A 24,080-nucleotide genomic window follows, 5' to 3' on the forward strand; every position below is an offset into this window, starting at 1 on the left:
GTCCACTTTCATGTTCCATCCTGTACACCTGGCTCTGCCTTTTAGATAGCAGTAGCAAATTAGTGAAGTACTAAAGGCCTCTGATATGCAGAAATAATGGCGTAAGCTGTCTCTGTCTCTCCTCTCTTTCTCTCTGCCTCAGCTGCCCGGCAGGAAAGGGCCCCCTGTCCAGTGGACACGTGATCCACGTGACCTTACCTATCATTGGAGATGGCTCACACTCCTTACCCTGACCCTTTGTCTTGTATTCAATAAATATCAGTGCAGCCTGGCATTCAGGGCCACTACCGGTCTCCGCGTCTTGGTGGTAGTGGTCCCCCAGGCCCAGCCGTCTTTTCTTTTATCTCTTTGTCTTGTGTCTTTATTTCTACAATCTCTTGTCTCCACACACAGGGAGAAAAACCCACTGGCCCTGTGGGGCTGGACCCTACAGGAGACTGAGGCAGGAGAATTGCTTGAACCCATGAGGGGGAGGTTGCAGTGAGCTGAGATTATGCCACTGCACTCCAGCCTGGGTGACAGAGCAAGACTCTGTCTCAAAAAAAAAAAAAAAAAAAGGTTTCAGCTGAAGTCTTTGGAGGGAGCAATTTCAATAAAGCGGTAAAGGTGAAACCAGATGGCCAAAAGGTACTTACTAAGTGGGAACAGGGAAAACAGTTTTCTGTAGAGAAAGAAAGGGAGCCTCAGAATATCACTGGGAGTTCAGCCCAAGAAACAGAAACCAGCCTAGGGATTTTTTTAAAGGAGTTCGATTCAAGGAAATAGCTGTTTACGAACTTAGTTTCTTAAGAGTTGCAGGGCCTTAAGTCAGCTCCAGTTGCCACTGATTTCAAGAGTACCTTCCCATACCTAGAATCCTGAGGTTGCTGCTGCCTCCGCTGCTACTACCATTGCAGTGACTTAGGCATTGAGTCTGCCACAACTCAAACGCTTGTGTCTCCTACTTTGTCTGCCTGTAGCAACATCAGCAGGAAGATAGCTTCTGCTTTGTCCTGTCTTCCAAATCTCATGTAGAACTTCCACATTGCAAGAACTCTAGCCAGAAATGTGTCTGGGGAATATAGTTTTTAGATTTCTAATTTCCATCTAGAAGGAGGATAGAATAAAGAGTTGAGAGAGTCACTCTGTAGAATCTATCACACCTGATTTCTGTTGCTTGTTGTAAGCTATTTGTAAGGCAGTTATTAAGAAAGAGAGGAGAGGCTGGGTGCAGTGGCTCACGCCTGTAATCCCAGCACTTTGGGAGGCTGAGGTGGGCAGATCACGAGGTCAGGAGATCAAGGCCAGGATTCATGAGGTCAGGAGAGCAAGACCATCCTGGCTAACATGGTGAGACCCTGTCTCTACTAAAAATACAAAAAAAAAAAAAAATTAGACGGGCATGGTGGTGGGCACCTGTAGTCCCAGCTACTTGGGAGGCTGAGGCAGGAGAATGGTAGGAACCCAGGAGGTGGAGCTTGCAGTGAGCCAAGATCATGCCACTGCACTCCAGCCTGGGTGACACAGCAAGACTCCATCTCAAAAAAAAAAAAAAAAAAAGAGAGGAGAATTGCTAAGCCAAGGGAAATAGTGTGTGTTTTCATGCTTGAGGTAGGAAAGAGCTTGGTGCCTTTGAAAAGTTGGAACGGGTTGATGTGACTAGTTTGAAAAGTTGGAAGGGGTTGATGTGACTAATTCATTTCAGGTGAGGTTGGAGAGGTACGCAGGAGCCAGAGCATACTGGACTGTAGGTCATGTTGAGAATTTTTTTTTTTAAAGAGATAGGTTCTTGCTGTGTTGGCCAGGTTGATCTTGAACACCTGGCCTCAAACGATCCTTCCACCTCAGCCTCCCAAAGTGCTGGGTTTATAGGGATGAGCCACCATGCCCAGCCCAAGAATTTTGCATTTTCTCTTAAGGAAAGTATCAGAGATTCTTCGGCAGGAAAGTGGTATGATTCAACTTAAGTTTTTTTAAAGCTTATTCTAACTGCTTTTTGGACAATATGTTTACTAGGAGTAGTGGTATCTAGGAAACCAGATAAACCAGCAAGTATAAAATCTAAAAACCCAATATTCTAGGCAGGGGAATATGGTGCCAGAGTGGATGTAGAAGCCGACTAATACAGGCTATGTATTAGTAGTTGTATTGACAGGACTTGGCAAGAATTGGGTGTTAGACATGCCCAGAGTGGGCCCCAGCTATTTCATTATTTTATTCTTTTGAGGAAGTTTCTGAGCATTGAATTGTAGGATTCTTTAAAATAGTAAAGCAAGACTGGGTAGTAATTATTTTATGGGGATGAAGTAGATTGTGGAACGATTCTTTTGCGGGGAGATATTAAGAATGCCTCTCTTGCCTTCAGGTCCATGGTGTTTAAAAAAAAAAAAAAAGGAATGCCTCTTAAATTTTTTAGTAGTAATGTAAGTATACATCAAAGGTTAAATCTCTTAAAATGTATTTAGAAAAACAAAAAGAAATGGGAAAATATTTACCAAAAACCCTAACCCTCTATGCTAATGTTTATGTTCTTAGATTTTACTTATATACGTGAATCTTTGTAGTTTTTGCTAAAATACTAAGCAATTTATATAAAAGTGAGTTAAGAGATTTTTCTCCTTTTTTTTTAGTTGAACTCATCCTTCTGCAGAATGCCCCGTTCTTTTAAAAAGAGAGCCAAGAGATCATGATTTTACCTTTAGAAGTGACACCTGTGTCAAATAAGACTTGATTTTCACTTCAGCCAGTTCCTGTTGTTGGCTGAAACAGCAAACAGACCAGTAAGAGGCAATAGTTACGATGCCATGTGGTCTATTGAAACCTAATGAGAAAGACAGGATTGAATTATCTAAATATTTCACCTGAAATAACACTTCATTGTGACCCTCTTCAGGTTCTATAAATTTACATTAGAGCTAGTTTTTTATCTAATGAAAAGTGAGATGTGAAACCTGTCAGAGTTCACAAGCCAGATGTTTTAATGATTCCTCATATACAATTTATGTATTTTCCAGTGCCAATAAGTGTATTTACCGTGAACCCGCAGGTGGCTCATTCAATGAGATTAGTATTATATAAATAAGTCGTTGAGTTTAATTTTGCAGGTACTCTTTCTAAAGCCTATGCATAGGTTCTAGAAGGAGCCTTAGACTTAGCAGAAAGTAGCCTCTGGGTCTCTCCCCTGGCTTCCATTTCGACTTCCAATTCCTTCCCCATGTTTCATTATCTTGTTTTAGTTTGAATTCGTCTGACATTGCTTATCTCCCAGGAATATAAAACTGCATAACTATGTTAGGTAGTACAAAGTTGCATACTACTGGGAAAAGCTGTTTGATGGGTCAGTTTTGGTAAGATATTTTTGAAGTGCCAGAGGAGTCAAGGAAAGCACTTAGCATGTGCTGTTTAGTATTACAAGACTTGTTGCAGAAGAATACTAGTAATGGATAGAAATGAGAATATTTGCTGTTTTAGTTATGGTGGTCCCCTCACTGGCATTTGATATTAAGTTTTACTACACTTATTGCCTGTGAAAGGAGGACAATGATTATAACATTGTTTCACAGCTGTTTTAGGGTTACTAGGACTCAAGCTGTACTCGCTCCTCTTTTAATATTTATCCACATATTTGTATCACTGCTCACATAGTTATCCTGTAGTCTAAAGAATTTTTTTTTCCTTGTACTTAGATTTTCCTGGAATTAGACTAGTGACCTCGTGATAAACCACCATTTGCTACTAATTACAGTCATGCACTGCATAATGACATTTCCATCAACACCTGACTTCATATAGGATGCTGATCCCATAAGATTATAATGGAGCTGAAAAATTCCTGTTGTGACATAGTCACACAATGCATTACTCATGTGTTTGTGGTGATGTTGGCATAAATAAACCTACTGTACTGCCACTTGTATTAAAGTATACTACATAAATTCTGTATAGTACATAATACTTGGTAATGACAATAAATGACTATGTTACTGGTTTACATATTTACTATACTTTTTATCATTGCTTTAGAGTACACTTTTTCTACCTATTCAAAAAAAAGTTAACTGTAAAAGAGGCTGAGGCAGGTCCTTCAGGAGGTATTCCAGAACAAGGCATTTTATCAGAGGAGATGACAGCTCTATGTGTGTTATTGTCGCTAAAGACCTTCTAATGGGACAAGATATGAAGGTGAAAGACAGTGATATTGATGACTCTGACCCTGTGTAAGCCTAGGCTAATGCATGTGTTTGTGTTTTCGTTTTTAACAAAAAGGTTTCAAAAGAAAAAAACTTTAAAAATAGAAAAAGCTTTTAGAATAATGATGTTAAGAAAGAAAAGATTTTTGTACAGCTATACAATGTGTTTGTGTTTTAAGCTGTGTTATTGCAAAAGAGTCAAAAAGTTAAAAAAAGTACTAGAATTTTATAAAGTGAAATAGTTACAGTAAGCTAAGGTTAATTTACTTTTGAAGAAATAAAAATATTTTTATAAATTTAGTGTAGCCCAAGTGTACAGTGTTTTATAAAGTCTGCAGTAGTGTACAGTAATGTCCTAGGCGCTCACACTCACTCACTGACTCACCTAGAACAACTGCCAGTCCTACAAGCTCCATTCATGGTAAGCGCCCTCTACAGGTCTACATCATTTTTTACCATACTTTTACTGTACCTTTTCTGTTTAGATATGTGTAGATACACAAATATTTATCATTGTGTTACAGTTGCCTACAATATTCCGTATAGCAACATGCTATACAAGTTTGTAGCCTAGTAGCAAATTATATAGCCTAGATGTGTAGTAGGCTATAGCATCTAGGCTTATGTAAGTACACTCTATCATGTTCACACAATGAGGAAATCACCTCATGATGCATTTCTTAGAATATATCCCTGTTGTTAAGCAATGCATGACTGTATCTGAATATATTCTATAGTTGATCTTTTTTCTGTAATTAGTAAATTTCATAAATCTTCTAGTTTAATTTGTTTCTTAAAGGGAAGGGCATTTTCGTTCTTAGATATCTCTTCTGTATTGTTTAGAACTGAAACTGAGTGGCTTTATTATGGAAGTAAGTTATTCTTTATCCAGACATATTTTATCAATCTGATAGACCTACTATTCAATAAACAGTGACATTCTTTATAACACAGCCATAGAATAATTAAATAAATATTATCTTCTTTATTTTCAGTATTTTGCCAATCACTATTCTATATTTGATGCCTTTTTTTGATGTCTTAGATTTAGAGGTCATTCTATAAATCAGAATTCTTCCTCCCACAGCAGGATTACCTGAGCAGAATTTTTAGTACTTACGATGAACTGTAACATAGTCAAGAATTTGACTTGATGGTACTGAGCATGCAAGGTTTTAGGGGAGGATGAATATGCCTGGAATTTTGTGGAATTTGAAAGACTGCTGATCCTCCAAGTACAAATAAGTATTGCTCTTTAATGAGTCTGATTTTCTAAGCATAACCTGTTATTTATAAATACTACAATAACTTTTTAAGAATTATTTATGGTATTAGATGAAATTATATGTTGGTACTTTGTGTTGCTTTTATGATCTGATAATTGTTTCTGCTCCTTGAAGGGAGGGGGACTATGAGTGGTAGTATGGTCTTCACCAGAGTTTAAGCAGCAAGAGGAATGTAAATCTGTTAGAAAAATTAGGGGAAATCCATCAGGAAATGGAAGGGGAAAATGCTGTTATTATTTCACTCTCACTTTTGGTATTTTTTATTATTTTTGTAGTCTTTAGTACTTCAGTATTTTTTACTTTATAAGCATATGTGATATTTTATACTAACCAAAACTAAAATTAATTTATCAATACCTTTTAAAGAGGATCTAAAATGAAAGCCTAGATTTTAAGAGCAGCTATGAAGAAAATGCCTATTGTTTTATATCTTTAGGTTTCATTATCATTTACCTAAATAAAACATTTTATATCAGTAAAAATACTTCATGTTTTCTGAGATTTATTAATGGATAATAATAGGTCATAATTAGATTATGATCTAATCTAAACGTATACCTTTATTCTAAAACTATGATGATTACAACTCTTAAGAGATGCTATATATTTATTTAAAGATAATATAATACTTGGTTAGATTATCTTTGATATTTACCAAAATATACCTTTTTGCCTCTTTAAGAATTGTCTTAATCTCCTTAAGACAGATTTATTTTATACTTGTCTTACAAATAACATCACAGAGAGGTTAAATAATGTGGTTTGGTCACACAACTGTTAAGTGGCAGAGGCAAAATTCAAATCCAGAGAGCCTTTTTCCACAGCCCCCGCTCTTATTTGCTACTCCATCCTGACACTCTGAATAGAAGTACTGTCATTTTATGTCAGTCAGCAAATATTTACCAAACATTTACTGTGTGTTCATTAGTAAGATACAGAATATAAGGGAAGTTTTATATTGTGTTCAGGGATTGAAATCTAATGGGCTCTTACTAAAATAGGCTCACAAAACAACTATATAAATTGCAAGTCAAGAAGGCCTATATTGGAACTATAAACTACTGTAGGAACATTGAAGAAGGAAGGATTACTCTGATTGGGAAGGCTTAATTTGCTTTTATAGAGGAAACAGTGTTTTCACTGGGATGTGTAAGCTTTCAGGGCAGGTGTGAGTGAGGCAGATTTAGGCAAGAGTGGGGAGGACCTTGAATGCCACATTAAGGAGTTTAGACATTTGGCCATAGGCAATTATGAGCCTTCAAAGATTTTTTGAGCAAGTAAATAACATGATCATATTGGCATTTAGGTACAAGATTATAGCAGCATGAAAAATGAATTAAAGATGGTTTGTTGTGTTGGAGAAATAGAGAATGTCAGTCAGTAAGATGAAGCGTCATGAAGATGGCAGAAGACCATATGTGCCCACCATCCCCCTGCTTCCCGTGTCCTTACAGGAATTTACAGGAGATACTGTTTCACTATGTGTTATTTTAAAGAGTAAATCTCCAGTGATGCTGGAAAACAAGGAAGAGTACCCAACGCTCCCTCCCCCCACCCACCCACACACATATATGTGTTTTTGTGGGTTTGGGTTTTTTTGTTTTTGTTTTTGGTTTTTTTTTTTTTTAGTTTTGTTACAGGCCATAAACTTCAAAAGACTCAAAGCAGATAGGATTGGATTGTTGAGGAAAACCAACACTCTAACATATGCAGGAGAGAACTGCTCCAGAAGGGGTAGGGGTACTGGGTGGGCTGCACATCAGACATATGGGTGCAAGGCTGAGGAAGGGCACGGGGCCATAAGCAGGGTGGTTAGTTGGAGGGCTGCATGAAGAGCAGCAGAGTAAATCAGCGCCTTCACATTTGCTTGCTTCTGTTGAGCAGAAGGCAGTTGATACTTTTAGCCACAGCCTCAGGCACTGAATGTGGGACTTGAGCTAAAGAGGCAGAGCAATGGGAAGGCAGCTAATGACACTCAGGAAAAATGGTAGCACCCCCTTCTGAAAGGAAGGCAACCAGAATACGTTATCTAGCAGCATGTCCCTGGCATCTATGCCAACCAAATAGAGAACTCAAAAAAAAAAAAAAAAGCCAGGAATTACCAACCATTTAAAGTTTACGAATATCATAAAGAAGACACAAAACTCAACCAACAGAACCTAAACCTAAACAAAGCAAATTAATAGAGCTAACAAAAACAGACTATAAAATAGAAGAGTCGGTTTCCTCAGAAAGACTTAAGAGAATATTGGATCCATGGAAAAAAATATATAGATATTGGAAATTAAAAACCTATTTGTTAAAGTTTTTAAAATACACAGTAAATTAATAAAATAGCACAGTGGGCCCAGTTTACAAGCAAATTAGTGAGGCAGCAGATCAAATGGAGTTATTCTCCAAGAGTATAACACATAAAGATAATTACATGGAAACTGTAAAAGAGAAAGGAGAGTTAAGAAATTTCAACATCTTTCTTATAGAAATAAAGGCAAGAAGAGATAAAATGGAGGAGAAAATAATAAATAGTAGAAGCTGACTGAAGATGTATATCTTAGATTAAATTGGACCATTGAGTATGGAACAGAATGACTGATAAATGACAAAGGCCTAGTTAAAGAGATAGTGCAAAACCTTTCAGAAAGAAAAACAAAAATAGTTACCTAAAGGGAATGGTAATCAGATTGCCGTAGTCTAAAGTGCCATAAATATATATATATGTGTGTGTGTGCAAATGTGCATAGTGGTTCTGTGGAGAACCACTCAGATGTCCCTCTGCCCTTTAGAACTGAAATGCTCATTCCTGCTGGGAGTGGCAGGAGCTGACAGTAATCTACAAAATCTCTCTCCAGGAATTGCCCTCTGCTGAAGAAAGTCACTTTGCCTAAGGTCATGTCCCCTTCCCTGGAATGACCCATATCTAGTAATTTAACAGTTTGGGGGATAAAGGTCTGACCCTTTTGTCTCCGTTGAGGACAACTCTGAAGGGCCATTGCAGCTCCAGAGCTCTGTGTAGGATTGTCTGAGGCCATCCTCTTTTCCTCACTTCCCCACAAGTGTAGATCCTAAGGCCACAACCAGCAAACTTTTTGCAAATGTATCTCCACTTCAGAGTTGGTTTCCCAGGGAATGCAACCTATGACAATGTTTTTAAACACAGTGGGATACTCACTAACATTCATTATGTGTTGGGATACAAAATTCCTTCAAAGACAGATGGAAGAGACCATATTTTCTGACCATAATACAATATGATTAGATATTAACAACCACCCCAGGAACCACCAACCAATCCCATTTATATTCACACACACACACACACACACACACACACGAATCTCTCTGTTTTGCTGTTGTTGTTGAGATGGAATCTCGCTCTTTCACCCAGGCTAGAGTGCAGTGGCGCAATCTTGGCTCACTGCATCCTCCGCCCCCCAGGTTCAAGCCATTCTTCTGCCTCAGCCCCCCAAGTAGCTGAGACTACAGGTGCGCGCCACCATGCCCAGCTAATTTTTGTATTTTTAGTAGAAACAGGGTTTCACCATGTTGATCAGGCTGGTCTCTAACTCCTGACCTCAGGTGATCTACCCGTCTTGGCCTCCCAAAGTGCTGGGATTATAGGCATGAGCCACCGCACTAGGCCAACACACATGAACCTCTTCAGATTTCAAATACTGTGCATGTAGCAGACACTTACATGAAAGTAATATTTTAATGAATGTAGTGCAAGTTAAATAAAATTTTTTTTTTTTTGAGACAGGGTCCTGCTCTGTCACCCAGGCTGGAGTGCAGTGGCATCATCTTGGCTCACTGTAGCCTTGACCTCACAAGCTCAAGCCATCCTCCCACTCAGCTTCCCAAGTAGCTGGGACTACAGGGGTGCGCCACTACACCCGGCTAATTTTTGTATTTTTTGTCGCGACGGGATCTCTCTGTGTTGCCGAAGGCTGCTCTCAAACTCCTCCCAAGGTGCCAATTATAGGCATGAGCCTGGCCATCAAACAAAATTTTAGAGAGAATAGGTTCTAATAAAATAGTTTACTGAAACTGAGTAATTTACAAGTGTTTTAGTCTCTGACCGGAAATAAGAAAAAGAACATGAGTACTCACCTTTCACAATTTCATAAATTACATCTTATGTCACAAAATGACAGCTTCCCACTATACAAACAGAGTAAGTCATCTGTTTGTTTTTTGAGATGGAGTCTGATGTGTCGCCCAAGCTGGAGTGCAATGCATAATCTCAGCTCACTGCAACCTCCATCTCCCAAGTTCAGGTAATTCTCCTGCCTGAGCCTCCTGAGTATCTGAGATTACAGGCACGCACCACCACGCGCAACTAATTTTTGTAGAGACAGGGTTTCACCATGTTAGCCAGGCTAGTCTCGAACTCCTGACCACAAATGATTCACTCACCTCTGCCTCTGAAAGTGTTGGGATTACAGGTGTGGGCCACCATGCTCAGCTGAGTAGGTTTTTAATACTGGATACTTACTTGCTAGAAAAATTATGGAGAACAGAATGAGAGTAATAAATATGAAATATAAAGACATCCTTATGTTCTGCTTTATCAAAATGTTTTTCCTAAACATAATACATTTATAGCTGACATTTGTTGGAAACCTGACAAATAAAACTTAAGTAATTAAATAAATGCATGCCTTTAAAACATTGTTAAGTGATGCAACCACAAATGTGAATGCTGCCCTGAATCTTTGCACCCTGAGCTATACCTGTCATGATTCTTTCTGATTTCCACTTTCATAGAGATGATCTACTTACTAACTTGGCCTCTCAATATGTTGCTCTTCTTTCTTCTAACATTCTTGCCCTCAAACTAACCTTAGCCATGGTTATGCCTTAAAACTGATCATTATCAATCACTGTAGCCCTATCTCCTCCCACCCACCGTAATCTCAATCTCAAGTATTTTTTAACTTTCCAGCTCTCTTTCTCTAACATACTGATTTCAATAATTATCCCGTACCACTAGGAGCTCAAATTCATTGATCCACCTTTTCATTGTCGATTACCTCTTTATCCCCTAGGTCCTCTCTTCCTGTCTTACTCAGTTTAAATTTTTTTGTACATCATTATCATTCCCTTGCCTCTCTCTAACCCTCATTAAATTCAGGGCTATTTGTGACCATATTTTTCCCCCTAAAGATTACTACTAAGTTGATACAGCTAACATTTTTTAAAAATATTTTGAAATTGACAGCATCAAATTGGTTCATTTTAAATCAAAGTTATTAAGATCTCTACTGTCTTTATAAAATACAAGTCTTTCACGGTAATGAACTAGCTTCACATTTTGTGTGATTCCCAAAATCTACTGATAAAAAGAAATGCAATTATTATTTTTCCCCGATGTAGATGAAAGCAGACTTTACATTGGGCCACAGAAAAACCCTTATAAGCACTGTCTATATGTAACATGTATTTCATAAATAAGTTAATGTGTCATATAGCTAGTGTTTTTCTTATTTATACCATATGACTAACTTTAATCTATATGTGAATGTATGTTTAATAGGAAATTGCCCGGCATTTACGCCCTGGAACTCTCAGAGCAATCTTTGGTAAAACTAAGATCCAGAATGCTGTTCACTGTACTGATCTGCCAGAGGATGGCCTATTAGAGGTAAGATAACGAAGGTAAACATCCTATTTATATTTCAGGCTCGTAAATTATCTCAGAAGTTCTAATGTGTAAGAAAACTTTTTGTTTTATTATTTAACTTTAAGTTCTAGGTTACATGTGCAGAAAATGCAGTTTTGTTACATAGGTATACACGTGCCCTTGTGGTTTGCTGCACCCATCAACCCATCACCTACATTAGGTATATCTCCTAATGTTATCCCTCCCCCAGCCCCCCACCCACTGACAGGTCCCGGTGTGTAATGTTCCCCTTGGATGACTCTGTTCCTTGGCCACCTGATGATTTTGGACTGCAGCTTTCAAAGACCAATTTGTAGTATGCTGTATAGCCTTCAAAGAATTTAGATATTTTTTCTGGTTGGCATACATTATGATTTTAAAATAATTAAATGGTGTGAAATTTGTTTTTACATCAGATGACTATACCATCACCATAAATTGCTAGTCATGAAAATAGATACAGTTGACCCTTGAACAACGTTTGAACTATGCTGGTCCACTTATATATTCATTTGTTCAATAAATATATTAGAAAGTTTTTTGGAGATTTGTGGCAATTTGAAAAAACTCTAGGGTGAACTTTGTAGCCTAGAAATACCAAAAATAAAAGAAAAAAATATGTATATTATGAATGAGTAACATATAGGTAGATACTAGTCTATTTACGTGTTAATCGACTTTTTGTTAATAGTGAAGCCCCCGATCAACAGCATTAGTAGTTAAGCTCTTGGGGAATCAAAAGTTATATGTAGATTTTTCCACTGTGCAGGGGATAGGTACCCCATACCTCCGCACTGTTCAAGGGTCAACTGTTTTCCAATGAAATTAAGAAGTCCAGCCACGCTCAGTGGCATTCACCTGGAGTCCCAGCTACTTGGGAGGCTTAAGTGGGAGGATTGCTTGAGGCCAGGAGTTCAAGGCCATGATGTGCTATGATTGCATTTGTGAATAGCCTTTGCACTCCACCCTGGACATCATAGTGAGACTTTGCCTCTAAAAGGGTGGGGGAGGAGTCTAATATACAGTGTGATAGTGTTACCCATGGCAAATTCATAGGGGTCTGCAGCAACCTCAGTACTTGCCTCTTCAGAAGAAAGAATCCAACTGAGGAAGCATAAGGCAGAAGGAGAGACTGAGGCAAGTTTTAGAGCAGCAGTGAAAGTTTACTTAAAAGCTTTACAGCAGGAACAAAAGAAAGGAAAGTACACTTGGAAGAGGGCCAAGCAGGTGACTTGAAAGACAAGTGTATGGCTTGACCTTTTGACTTGGGGTTTTTATATGGTGGCATACCTCCAGGGTCTTGCATTACTTCTGACCACTCGCCCAACTCCTGAGATCTTACTGGGAAGCCACTCGTCACCAGTTTTAGTTGTTTTCGATCTACTAGGAGACCGCCTTTCCCTGGTGCCAGCTGTGACCAATTATTACTTCAGCGAGATAGTTAACAACCACCTGACCAACATCTGATGGTCTCCAGATACTCCTGGTGTGAGGTATGGGAGCCCTTTCCTGCCCTGCTCATACCCGACTAGCTACTGACTGTAACAATAGCACTAAAAGTGATAGCTAACATTTTGGTCACCTTTATTAACCAGATTCTACCATGACACATGTGTTGTATAAATGATTTCTTTTCATTGCCATAGCAATTCCAATAGGCTGGTATTTGTTATATCTGCTTTTTTTAGGAAACTGAAATTGAGACTCAGAGAGGTTAAGTAACATCCCCAAGCCAGACAACTAATATGAGACAGAGCCATATTTATCTCTCATATTTTAAATTAACATAAAATATGAAACAATGAAAGAATTCTGAGAAAATATAAGTGAAAATAGGTCTGGTTTAGGGTTAAGAAAGTCATTTCTAGACCAAAATCCGAGAAGGAAACTGTAAATACAAATTTTATTTTTTTAACTTCTTATAGATTTTAAAATTTTTGTGTCAAAATAAGCTAAATGAAACTTAAAAAGAAATAAATATAAGTAATTATACTATAAATGACAGAAAAATGGCTGATATCCTTAATACACATTTATTTTAATGAGTATTATGTTTTATGCGAACAAATCTATTAGTCTTAAAAAAAAATTATGTCCTGGAAGTTGTACGTAGAAAAGCCTTCCCCAAATATTTTGTTTTCATTTTCATACATTGAAATGTTCAGTCCACCTGGAATTTATTAGACATATAGTGTGAGGTATGGATTTAGCCAGCTATCACAATATTGTTTATTAATAATAAACATTTTATTTAAATGGCTAAATCCATGGCTAAATGGGTTAAATCCTTCCATCCTTTCATTGTTCTTTCTCATTTATTGAATACTTATATACGTCCTTGCCTGTTTCTGAACTTCCTGTTTTATTCCATTGATCTGTGCCAGCAAAATACTGTTTTTATTATTATAGCTTATTTATACTTTACAAAAGTGTTCTTGGTTAGTCCCTAAAATGTATTCCTCCAAATGAACTTTATTTTGTCTATCTATTTATTTATTTTTTGAGAGGGAGTCTCGCTCTGTCACCCAGGCTGTAGTGCAGTGGTGCGATTTTGACTCACTGCAACCTCCGCCTCCTGAGTTCAAGCATTTCTCCAGCCTCAGCCTCCTGCATAGCTGGGGTGACAGGTGCGTGCACCACGCCCAGCTAATTTTTTGTACTTCTAGAAGACATGAGGGTTTTTTTGTACTTCTAGTAGAGATGAGGTTTTTTTTGTACTTCTAGTAGAGATGAGGTTTCGCCTGAGGTCTCCTGACCTCAGGCAATCCACCCACCTCCCAAAGTGCTGGGATTACAGGCATGAGCCACCACGCCCAGCCAACCTCCGAATGAACTTTAAATGATTTTTTACCGAGGTCTTTACTCCACCCCTACAAAATGCACATGGGATCTTGACTGATGTTACAATATGTTTATAAATTATATGGAAATGTCATATCTGTAATAGTGAGGTTCTCCAACTTCATATATGGTATGCCTCTCCTTTTATGCAAGCAGTAGAGTCACTTTTTTTCATATGGTTCTTAGTCATAGTCTATTAAATTTATCCCCATGTTTCTTTGTTGTTGTTATAGGAAGTGACTTCATTAGCTCCATTAACATTTTCTGATATAGTCCAAGATATTTGTAAAATCTTATCTATTGTGCATCTTTGTATGAAATTTAGACATACTTGTGAAATGTAAAAATGTAACAAGCTTTATTTTTTAATAACCAAAAAGATTAATGTTTATTTAAAATTTTCACTTATTTTATAAATATTTCCTCACCTTCTGATAGCTTGGACCTGTCAAGTAGGTTTGAACAGAGACTTTTACTCAATAAGACTGAAATATTATTAACTATGAAATTTATACCCATTAAAAATATTATCCAAGGGGGACTGAGGGAAAAAAAAGAAAAAGGAAAAAGCATTATCTAAGGTATGCCTATGATTTTGCTCATATTGTTTGAAATAGATTATTACTGCCTGTAGTTTGTAAAGCCATTTACTAAATGATTGAATTTTTTCTGATCTAACTACACTGGAGATTTCATTGCATACTAATGACTGTGTGGTTTAGATTATTAATCAAAAATCAGAAGTTAGAGCTTCAGTAGCTTCCTCTCATATGGCTGATTATTTTACTTGATGTGAGCTTGAATAAGCCACATTTTCTTTCCATGCCTCACTTCTTTTATCAATAAAATGAAATAAAGAGTGCTGATATAGTCAAGGATGCCCTTATCAATTAACTACTTTCAGATTATTATTTGGCTTCAGATGATAAAATACTATGAAAATACGTAAAAGCCAAATGAGGTGTCTGGCTATAGGTCTTCAAAGTGAAAATCCGAGTGACACAAAGACAAGTTGTCTGATCAGTGAGCACTTTGTTCCTAAGATCAGCTCTTCATTAGGGGGACATCCTGTAGATGCAGAGTGACCATAAAATTTATTGCCCAATTAAGCACACTTCGAAAGGCAGCTCTAATCAGAAAAGATGTTAGGACAAGAGGCATAAACCGGAACTGTCACATGCAAACTGGAATATATTGTTATCCTATTTATATGGCCAGAAGAGACAGAGGGGAACATGCTACTTCTCTCAGAAAGTATGGCTTCAGTTTATATTTTGTCATTATCCATTATTTTATTTATTTATTTATTTATTTATTTATTTATTTATTTTTATAGCAAACAGTTATAGAACATGTTTTACTTGCTGGATTGTGATAGGATCAAACAACTCATTTCTGCTGTACTCCTAGAATTCATAGTAAGTTTGAGAGGTCAAAGATCTTAGCATGAATACCGAAATTTGTTTTCTTTGAATATTGCTAATTGTGACCCAATTTTGTGATTATAGGAATAAATTATGGTATTTATAATATAAGACATTCTAGAATGTTCTTTCACTGTTAATGTTCTCTTATACTCTGCTGGTTGTAACTATAAAGATCTTAAATTTCTGTGTTAAAGACAGCATTGATGGAAAAATGTTCAGCTGAGTAATCAAATACTAGTTTTCTATTAATGGCAAAGAATTTTTGAAGTAATAATGCCCACTGCTGGCAATGCTATAGTAAAATAGATACCCTCATAAAGCTGGTGACAACTATGGGCATAACATATTGAAAGCCTTGGAGTATTTCTATAACTTTTGTCCCAGAATCCTACTTCTTAGAATCTAAGCAAAGGAAGAGAGTGGCAGCAGGACTACAAAATGGAAAGTTACCTGCACATATGTTCATGGAAGGAGTATTTGTGATCATTAACAATGGAAATCATATGCATATTTACAGATACATCCCACCTTCCCTCCTCTAAGAAACCTTCTATGGCACCCATAGTCTGCATCAGTCCGTACGTGTGTTTTCACAGCACATTGCCTTCCTATACTATAGTGGTGTAGACAAGACTCAAAATAGCTCTGTACACCTGGGCAAGTTACTCATGTCACTGTGCATAGGTTTCCTCACTCTGTAAAACGAAGATAACAGTACCTGCCCTATCAAATAGCATTGTGCCTAGCAAATAGTGATTGCTCAACAAATGATAGTAGTTATTATTGTTATACTATTAAAGCACAGTGTCTGTTTGCTCGTGTGAGACTGTGAATACACATAGGGAAGAGATTTTCTCTTGCCTGGCATATAAAAGCTCTTCAATAAGTGATTTTTGAAAGAAAGGAAGGAAAAGTTTAGTTAAATAAATTATATTTTTTGCACTCATTGAAAAAGTACGTCACCTTTTTTCTCTGGTGATGATGAAGACTCTGTAACAGTGTTTCCTAGCCTTGGTTGCACGTCAGAATCACCTAGCCAGTTTTTTAAATACTGATGTCCAGACTCACCCCCAGAGATACTAATTTATTTATTTATTTATTTTATTTGAAACAGAGTCTCGCTCTGTTGCACAGGCTGATGTGTAGTCGTGCAATCTCGACTCACTGCACCCTCTGCTTCCCAGGTTCAAGCTATTCTCCTGCCTCAGCCTCCCAAGTAGCTGAGACTACAGGTGCAAACCACCATGCCCGGCTAATTTTTTGTATTTTTAGTAGAGGCAGCGTTTTGACATGTTAGCCAGGATGGTCTTGATCTCCTGACCTTGTGATCCACCCGCCTTGGCTTCCCAAAGTGCTGGGATTACAGGCATGAGCTACTGTGCCTGGCCAAGATTCTAATTTTTTAAAACAATTTTAAACTTTTAGAAATGTTGCGGGTACAATACAATAAACTTTTTTACGAATATTTGAGAGTGCGTCATCAACATAATGTGCATACTTCTGAATCCTTCAGTGTGTATTTTTAACATAAAAGGGCATTTTTTTTTTTTTTACATAATCACATTACAAGCATCCAAATAAGGAAATCAACATTCATTCATTACTACCATCTAATCCTTAGACTCCATTCAGATTTCACCAGTTGTCTCAGTAAGGTTCTTTGTTAGCAGAAGGATCCAGGTCAGGACCATGCATTGCATTTAGTTTTCTCCTTAGTCTCTTTCAATCTAGATCAGTTTCTGAAATTTTCCTTGACTTTCATGACCTTAACACCTTTAAAGATAACAAGTAGAGATTCTAATTTAATTGATCCATTTATCCCTTGGCTCATCAGAAATTTTTCTAGATGGCTTCCACCTACAGTTCTAACAAGATACTGGCAAATTTATTTTGCTGTATGGCATACATTACTCATACAAGAAGTCATTTGTTGGCTCTTGTCTATGAAAATGAATGATGCCTTTGTGATATTATGACTCAACCTCGTGTACGCCTCCCCTCTTCTCCACTTCAGTGTCAGTTGTCATCTCACTCATGTCACCAGTGATACTTCTGAGAGTCAGTTTTACTTTCTCCTTGCTTCCTTCATCTTTCCCCAGGATTCATTGAAAAACATATCTTTGGGAATCATTGTATGTGGGGAAAAAATATCTGCTTCTTTGCCTTTCGCTTTACCTCCAAACCTGTGGTCTTTTCCAAGGACCTTCTTTTTCTGATTTTCTCTTACGGGAACAACCAAAACTTTGCGTGTACTAAAATTGAGAACCTCAATGTTGCTAAATGGATATATAGTAGAAAATTCAAGTATGTTCACATTTTAATTGATTGACATTTAATGATATGTCAATCATTCATTTAGGTACTTTTATTATTATTATTATTTTGAGACAAGGTCTCACCCTGTCTCCTGGGCTGGATTGCATTGTCGTGATCATGGCTTACTGCAGCTTTCACCTCCTGGGCTCAAGCAATCTTCCTGCCTCAGCTTCCCGAGAGGTTGGGACTATAGGCTGTGTGACCATGCCCAAATAATTTTTTTTTTTTTTTTTTTTTTTAGTAAAGATGGTGTCTCATCATGTTGCCCAGGCTGGTCTTGAACTCCTGGGCTTGAGCAATCCTCCAGCCTCAGCCTCCCAACTTTCTGGGATTGCAGATGAGAGTCACCATGCCTGGCCTGTATTTATATTTTTTAAACATTAAAGCACTTCACTGAGGACACAGCGGTAAATAGAATACATGAGGCTGTTATCCTCACAGAGCTTACCTTTCAGGAGACAGTTATGTATAGCAAATATTTTATAGGATGATGAAAACATGGGTCTTTCCTGTTTTTTTTTTTTTGTCTAAATGTTCTATAACTTGGTGATATCATGTTTGTGATTATAAAATTTTAAGAAGCATATAAAATATTTAATTGTATGTATAAGTGTAATTGCCCAACAGGTTGTTCCTGCCCCCTGCACGGAGAAAATCAATTCACCAAGACTGTGTTATTGAAGTTACCATTTTAATTGACAAGAGGCCACCCACATAAGAGATGGAATTATTACTCAAATCAGTCTCCCCAAAGGATCAAAGGTTAAGGTTTTTATGGACAGTTTGGTGGGCAAGGGCTAGGAAGTGGGTACTGCTGACTGACTGGGGATGAAACCATAGAGATGTAGAAAACGGTCCTCTTGTGCTGAGTCTACCTCTGGGTGGGGCCACAGGATCAGGTGAGTCATAAGTCAGGGTCCACGTGAGGTCCATCGGCTGCTGGAATGCACATCTAAAAAACATCTCAAAAGACCAGTCTTAGGTTTTATGATAGTGATGTTACCTACGGGATCAGTTGGGGAAATCACAAATCTTGTGACCTCTGGACCACATGACCCCTGAGCAGTAAAGCACTATAGAACCTACGTCTACATTTTAGCAGCGTTCAGGCTGCTCCCATAATCTTAATCTTGTGGCTTTTCATTAGTTTTACAAAGGCAGTTTTCAGTTCCTGAGCCAGGAAGGGGTTAGTTCTTGCTTTCAGGTTAAACTATAGACTAAGTTCCTCTCATGGTGAGCTTGGCTGACACCCAGGGAAGAGTGAAGACAGCCAGCCTGTGAGGCCAGAAGCAAGGCGGAGTCAGCTATGCTAGACTCCTCTCACTGTCATAATCTTTGCAAAGTCAGTTTCATAAGTGGTTGATCTAAACAAATCTGAATTTGGATACTTAATTATTTCTGCATGCATTCTTATTCTGGTATACTCTGGGGGAAAAAATAGTGAATCCAGGATTAATCAGAAATAAACATAGGTGCGGGGTGACTAAGATGATTGGACAGGCCCCAGTTTCTTGGCCATGATTAACACAGGCCTCTGCACATACTGACACTCATAATTTATCTTTAGTTTTAGTTTCTATCTTGAAAGAAGAAGAGTTGTGATTTTTACTAGTACATTGTCAAAGAGGGAACAACTTGTCCAAATACAAAAGCAAACAACTTTCTCTTAGAGATCTAAAAATAGTGCAGTAAGACTGGGGCTTTGCCCAGGAGGTAGAAAATGGCAAGAGATAAAGCTGGAAAAGTCAGCAGGGGCCTTGTAAAGTCATATTAAGACAACTGAACTTCATCTTGAGGCCATTAGGGATCCAAAAAAATGCTTTACTCAGGGGAATAGCACAGTCATATCTGTGTTATAGAGGTCACTCTGGCTGCAGTGTAGAGAACAGATCAAAGGGCCCTGGGGTCGGGCAGGGGAAACAAGTGGGTGGAGTCTAGAGGGACAGAGACTAGGTAGAAGTCTATTAAGGTAATTCAGGAGAAAATTGTGGTTTCCTGAATTACTATGGCAGAAGGGATAGCCAGAAGCAGTGAACTTCAAAAGACATTTAGTGAGGTAGAACAGCCAGCCTCAGAGACTAACTGGATGTGAAGGGTAGCCTGTGGGAAAGAATCCAGATTAATGCCTATCCGCAAGCAAACATGATAGTACCATCTTTATCTGTGATCTAAAAATCTAAAAATGTCTGAAAACCAAAGTTTTTTCATAAGTTTAATGGTAAAGCCTAACCTGATCTTATATCAAGTTGTGTATTAAACAGTTTTGTTTCAGTAGCTTGACAAAACATTTAATGTATATCATTTTTATTTAACCTATTTAGTGTGAGTTTTCACACTGCTGTAAAAATGCTAATGTATTTGATGATGAGTGACTTCCCAGACCCTGTGGAGTATTATATAATATATACTATGTATTCCAGATTATTATTGTAAATTCCAAAACATCTGGCACCAGGAGTCTTGAATAAGAGATAGTAGACAAAGTTTGAAGTGGTCATGGAGAAAGTGCTGATGACAGAATATACATTTATGGGTTGCATTTACAATTCAGTTGACTTAGGAGATCACATGTATTATGGTGTTATTATTTTCTGGTGAACAGTTTGGCCCGGGGTGAGGTTTTTACAGGAGGGTACCATGAGGAAAGATAATTGAGGATGTTAGCAACTGTAGTTAAAGTTATAAACAAGGAAAGATGTGATGGCAGGAGGTGCTTGAAGAAAGGGAAAAAGTAGATGGGCCAAGGGACCGAATGCTTTTCTGAGGTAGCTACAGAGACCCCAGGAATAACAGGGAAAGAGCTGTGTCATGGTACACTTCAGAAGTGGAGCTTTCCGTGGTAATGGATGATATGGTTCAGGGTGTGGAAGGGTGTGGATGATATGGTTCAGCCAGTGTGGAGTGGAGATCAGTATCAGTTACTAGAGATATGTAAGTCTAGGAACTGAGAGAAGCTTTCACGTTGATTGGCATTGAAATCACCTCAGATCATGGTTAGGAGGCAGGGTGGAGAGGAAAATGGTGACTCAAAGTCTGAAGTCTTTCACAAACGAGGGAAGTTTGTGAACCAAAGGTGTGGCAGCAACAAGGAGAAAAAGTCTAGCCAGATGGCATAACTCTCAAAAAGTCAGGAGTTCATATATAAGGGGAAGAGGTCTTAAAGTAGCACTGGGACAAAGGATAGAACTGTTCCTACCCTCCTGGCCGGAGATGCTTCTCCTGAGGACTCCAAGAAATTGATGCCCTTAGGGGATATCCAAGTTTCACTTAAGACTAAGAAGCCTATGAAGAGATTCAAGTTTCAAGGGAGTTTACAATGGCACTGAAGTTCTGCAGAAAGCAATAGGAATAGTTAGAGATTGGGGAAGGGAAGAAGAATCTCAGAGCCATGTGAGAACAGCAGGATGGGAGAAAAGAGGTGAATATAATGGCCTCCATTTCGGTGGGTTGGAGTGTGACAAATTAATAATTAATTTTCTGGTCACTAGTAAATAGAGACCCTAAAATAATCTTTAAAAATGAGAACTTTTATTTTTCTGCCCCATAATTTGAGATCTGAAGGTAGGCATGTGGGACTGGTATGGCAGCTCCATAATACCATCAGTCACCCAGTCTCCTTCTCCTTGGTACTGTCATCATCTTCAGTATGTGCTTTTTGCCTTGTTGCCACAGAATGATTGTCAGAACTTGAGTTATCACTTCTTTTTTCCAGGCATAAAGAAAGAAGAGTGAGGGCAAAAGGGGAAGAATGCCAGCTGAGCTAATACTCCCTCCCTTGCCCACTTTTAAGCTTTTCCAAAAACCAGAGCCCTCACCCAACAGCTTCTGGTTATGATTTTTTGTTGTTGTTGGTATTTAGTACTGTGGCCACCCCTTTTTAGAAAGGAAGTGAGTAAATGTAGTTCTGTGAGTTGGGAACATTGCTCCCGCTAGCAAAAATCAAGATACTGTTAGAAGGAAGAAAGGGAGAATGAATGCTGGATAGGTAAAAAGCAGTATCTTCTCCAGGTGGTCAACAAGAGGTATTTAGCTAGTAAACAGGCTTCCAATAGAACTGGCCCCCGCTGATCCCTAGTGCGGTGGTTCTTACGTGTCCTCCCTGCTCCAGAACAGCTACATCACCTGAGAACTTAGGGGAAATGAAATTCTCGGGGTTCACTGTAGGCCAGCTGACTTAGAAACTCTGGGGATTCAACCCAGGAGTCTGTGCTTTAACAAGCCCTCCAGGTGCTTCTGATGCCCATGAAATTTGAGAACTACCATCCTAGCGCAGCGGTTCCCAATCAATGGCTTGCATTAAAATCACCTATGGAGTTTTTTTTAAAACTATGTAAGCCTAGAGCCCTATTATAGAAGATTCTGGTTAAGGAGGTCTGGTATGAGCTTCTTGTATCTGTAGAGTAGAGCCCCCTTATTCATGGTTTCACTTTCCCCAGTTTCGGTTACCCGTGGTAAACCATGGTCTAAAAATATAAAATGGAAAATTCCATAAATAAACAGTTTATAAATTTTAAATTGTATGGTACCTTAAAGAGCAGGTTGGAAAAATTTAAAACTAAAAAGTTTTAAACTGTATGCTGTTCTGAGTAGTATGATGAAATATTATAGTATATTGTTATAATTATGCTATTTTATTGTTAATCTCTTACAGTGCCTAATTTATAAATTAAACTTTATCTCATATATATGGAAAAACATAGTATAGATAGAGTTTGGTACTATCCACAGTTTCAGGCATCCACTGGGGGAACTGGAACATATTCCTCACTTATAAGGGGACACTACTGTATTTTATGTTGCAGGTGATTATGATATTCTGATATGGCTGATGGTTAAACTAGCATTAAGAAACCAGTGTCCCAGTGAGTAGGGGCACACCAGACATTTTTTAAACTTATAAAAGAACCTATCAACATAGTAAACAGACAACCTACAGAATGGGAGAAAATTTGGGCAAACTGTGCATCTGGCAAAGGTCTAATACCCAGCATTTATAAGAAACTTAAATTTACCAAAAAAAAAAAAAAAAAACTTAAAAAAAAACCCTCCATTAAAAAGTGGGCAAAGGACATGAACAGATACTTCTCAAAAGAAGCATCATACACCAGACTTTTCAGAAGTCGGCTTTGGTTCTGCTTTTGAGGAAAGCCGAGACCCTGTGAGCAGGCCAGCAAAGGGACTGTTTTGTTTTCAGGACCTGACTGACAGTTGGAGGCAGCAGCAGCCTCTTAACTTTGAAGGGATCTATAGCCTCTCTAGATGGATTTAACTGTAGCCAAGGGTTGTTACACTTCCAAGGGAGTTCCAGTCTCTGAATGGGGGAATCTTTGGCTTCTCTGGAAGCAGCCAACCAAGACCTGACTGATTACCCAGATTTTTTGGGGGGAAGTCTCAATGTTGAGGCTGCCGTTTGCCCTCCCAGGGAGGAGGAGAGGCCTGAGATATGTGGTATGCATGCATTGCATGGATGCTGAGGGTAACAAGGGCAGAGGCCCTGGGTTTCTTGCAGCTTAAAAGAGTTATATACAGGTTGATCAAATCTGCACTCACTATTTAGCATGGTCATGTGGCTCAGAGGTGTACAGAGGACCCAGTCTTGTCGTTCTCCCTGTGGGTTGTGTAAGTGCCTTGAGGGCCTGGGCTTATCAGGGACCTTTATATCTCCAGCTGCTAACATATTGCAGGCTTTTAGTCTGTTGAGTAAACGCATGTGGGAATATACCATGAATGGGGACAGTACCTCCATACCCTCTCTCTTTTTATATGCCTGAAATGTCTCAATGACCTGATGAGAGTGAGCCCCACTTTCAAGTACCACATCTCTCCGTTCCTTCCACCTGCCAGTTGCCAGAAAAGTCCACTACAGCATCCCAAAAATGTGAACAATTATTATGTATCAATTAAAAAGGCCACTTCCACCAGCATCTTCTTTCATTGCTGTTTATTCAAGTAAAACCTGAAATATGTGCATGTGGAAAGCGAATGGTTTGCATGGATTCTTTTCTTCCTTCTCAAACCTGATATTTCAGAAGTCTCTACATTCATCATAAAAACATCATGAAAATATAAGAGACCTTAAGCTATCAAATTGTAATTCTTTATGACCCAGTTAGTATTTCATCAGCATTGGTTGTTTTCTCAGATAAAAGAATCTTGGATAAGGAGCAATTTCACATTCCCTCCTATATCCCATCATAGTGGGGGCATATGTTCAGTGCTAGATTCACAGGGAGTTACAGGTTCACAGGTCTTTCTGTTTCTCAAGTACAGTGCCAGCTCCACCTTTCTTCAGACAGGCTGCCTTCTGAATCTGAAAAGTAACAAGCTTAATGACTTAAGGACTATATTTAATATGATTTATCCCACTTTATATAGGCACTTA

General features: G+C 38.3%; 1 protein-coding gene across 3 annotated transcripts in view; it reads left to right on the forward strand.

Annotated features, from left to right (window-relative positions):
• Positions 1-24,080, forward strand: part of NME7 (NME/NM23 family member 7) — a 207,770-nt gene that overhangs the window by 159,510 nt on the left and 24,180 nt on the right. For all 3 annotated transcript variants that reach the window (XR_003116277.1, XM_025363376.1, XM_025363382.1), the window contains one exon: positions 10,989-11,096. Coding sequence is in view for 2 of the 3 variants with exons in the window: in XM_025363376.1 (XP_025219161.1) it covers positions 10,989-11,096 (108 nt within the window). In the remaining variant the exon portion in view is untranslated. The remainder of the gene's footprint in view (positions 1-10,988; positions 11,097-24,080) is intronic.

Source organism: Theropithecus gelada, chromosome 1 (genome assembly GCF_003255815.1).
Source record: "Theropithecus gelada isolate Dixy chromosome 1, Tgel_1.0, whole genome shotgun sequence".
Classification (NCBI taxonomy): domain Eukaryota; kingdom Metazoa; phylum Chordata; class Mammalia; order Primates; family Cercopithecidae; genus Theropithecus; species Theropithecus gelada.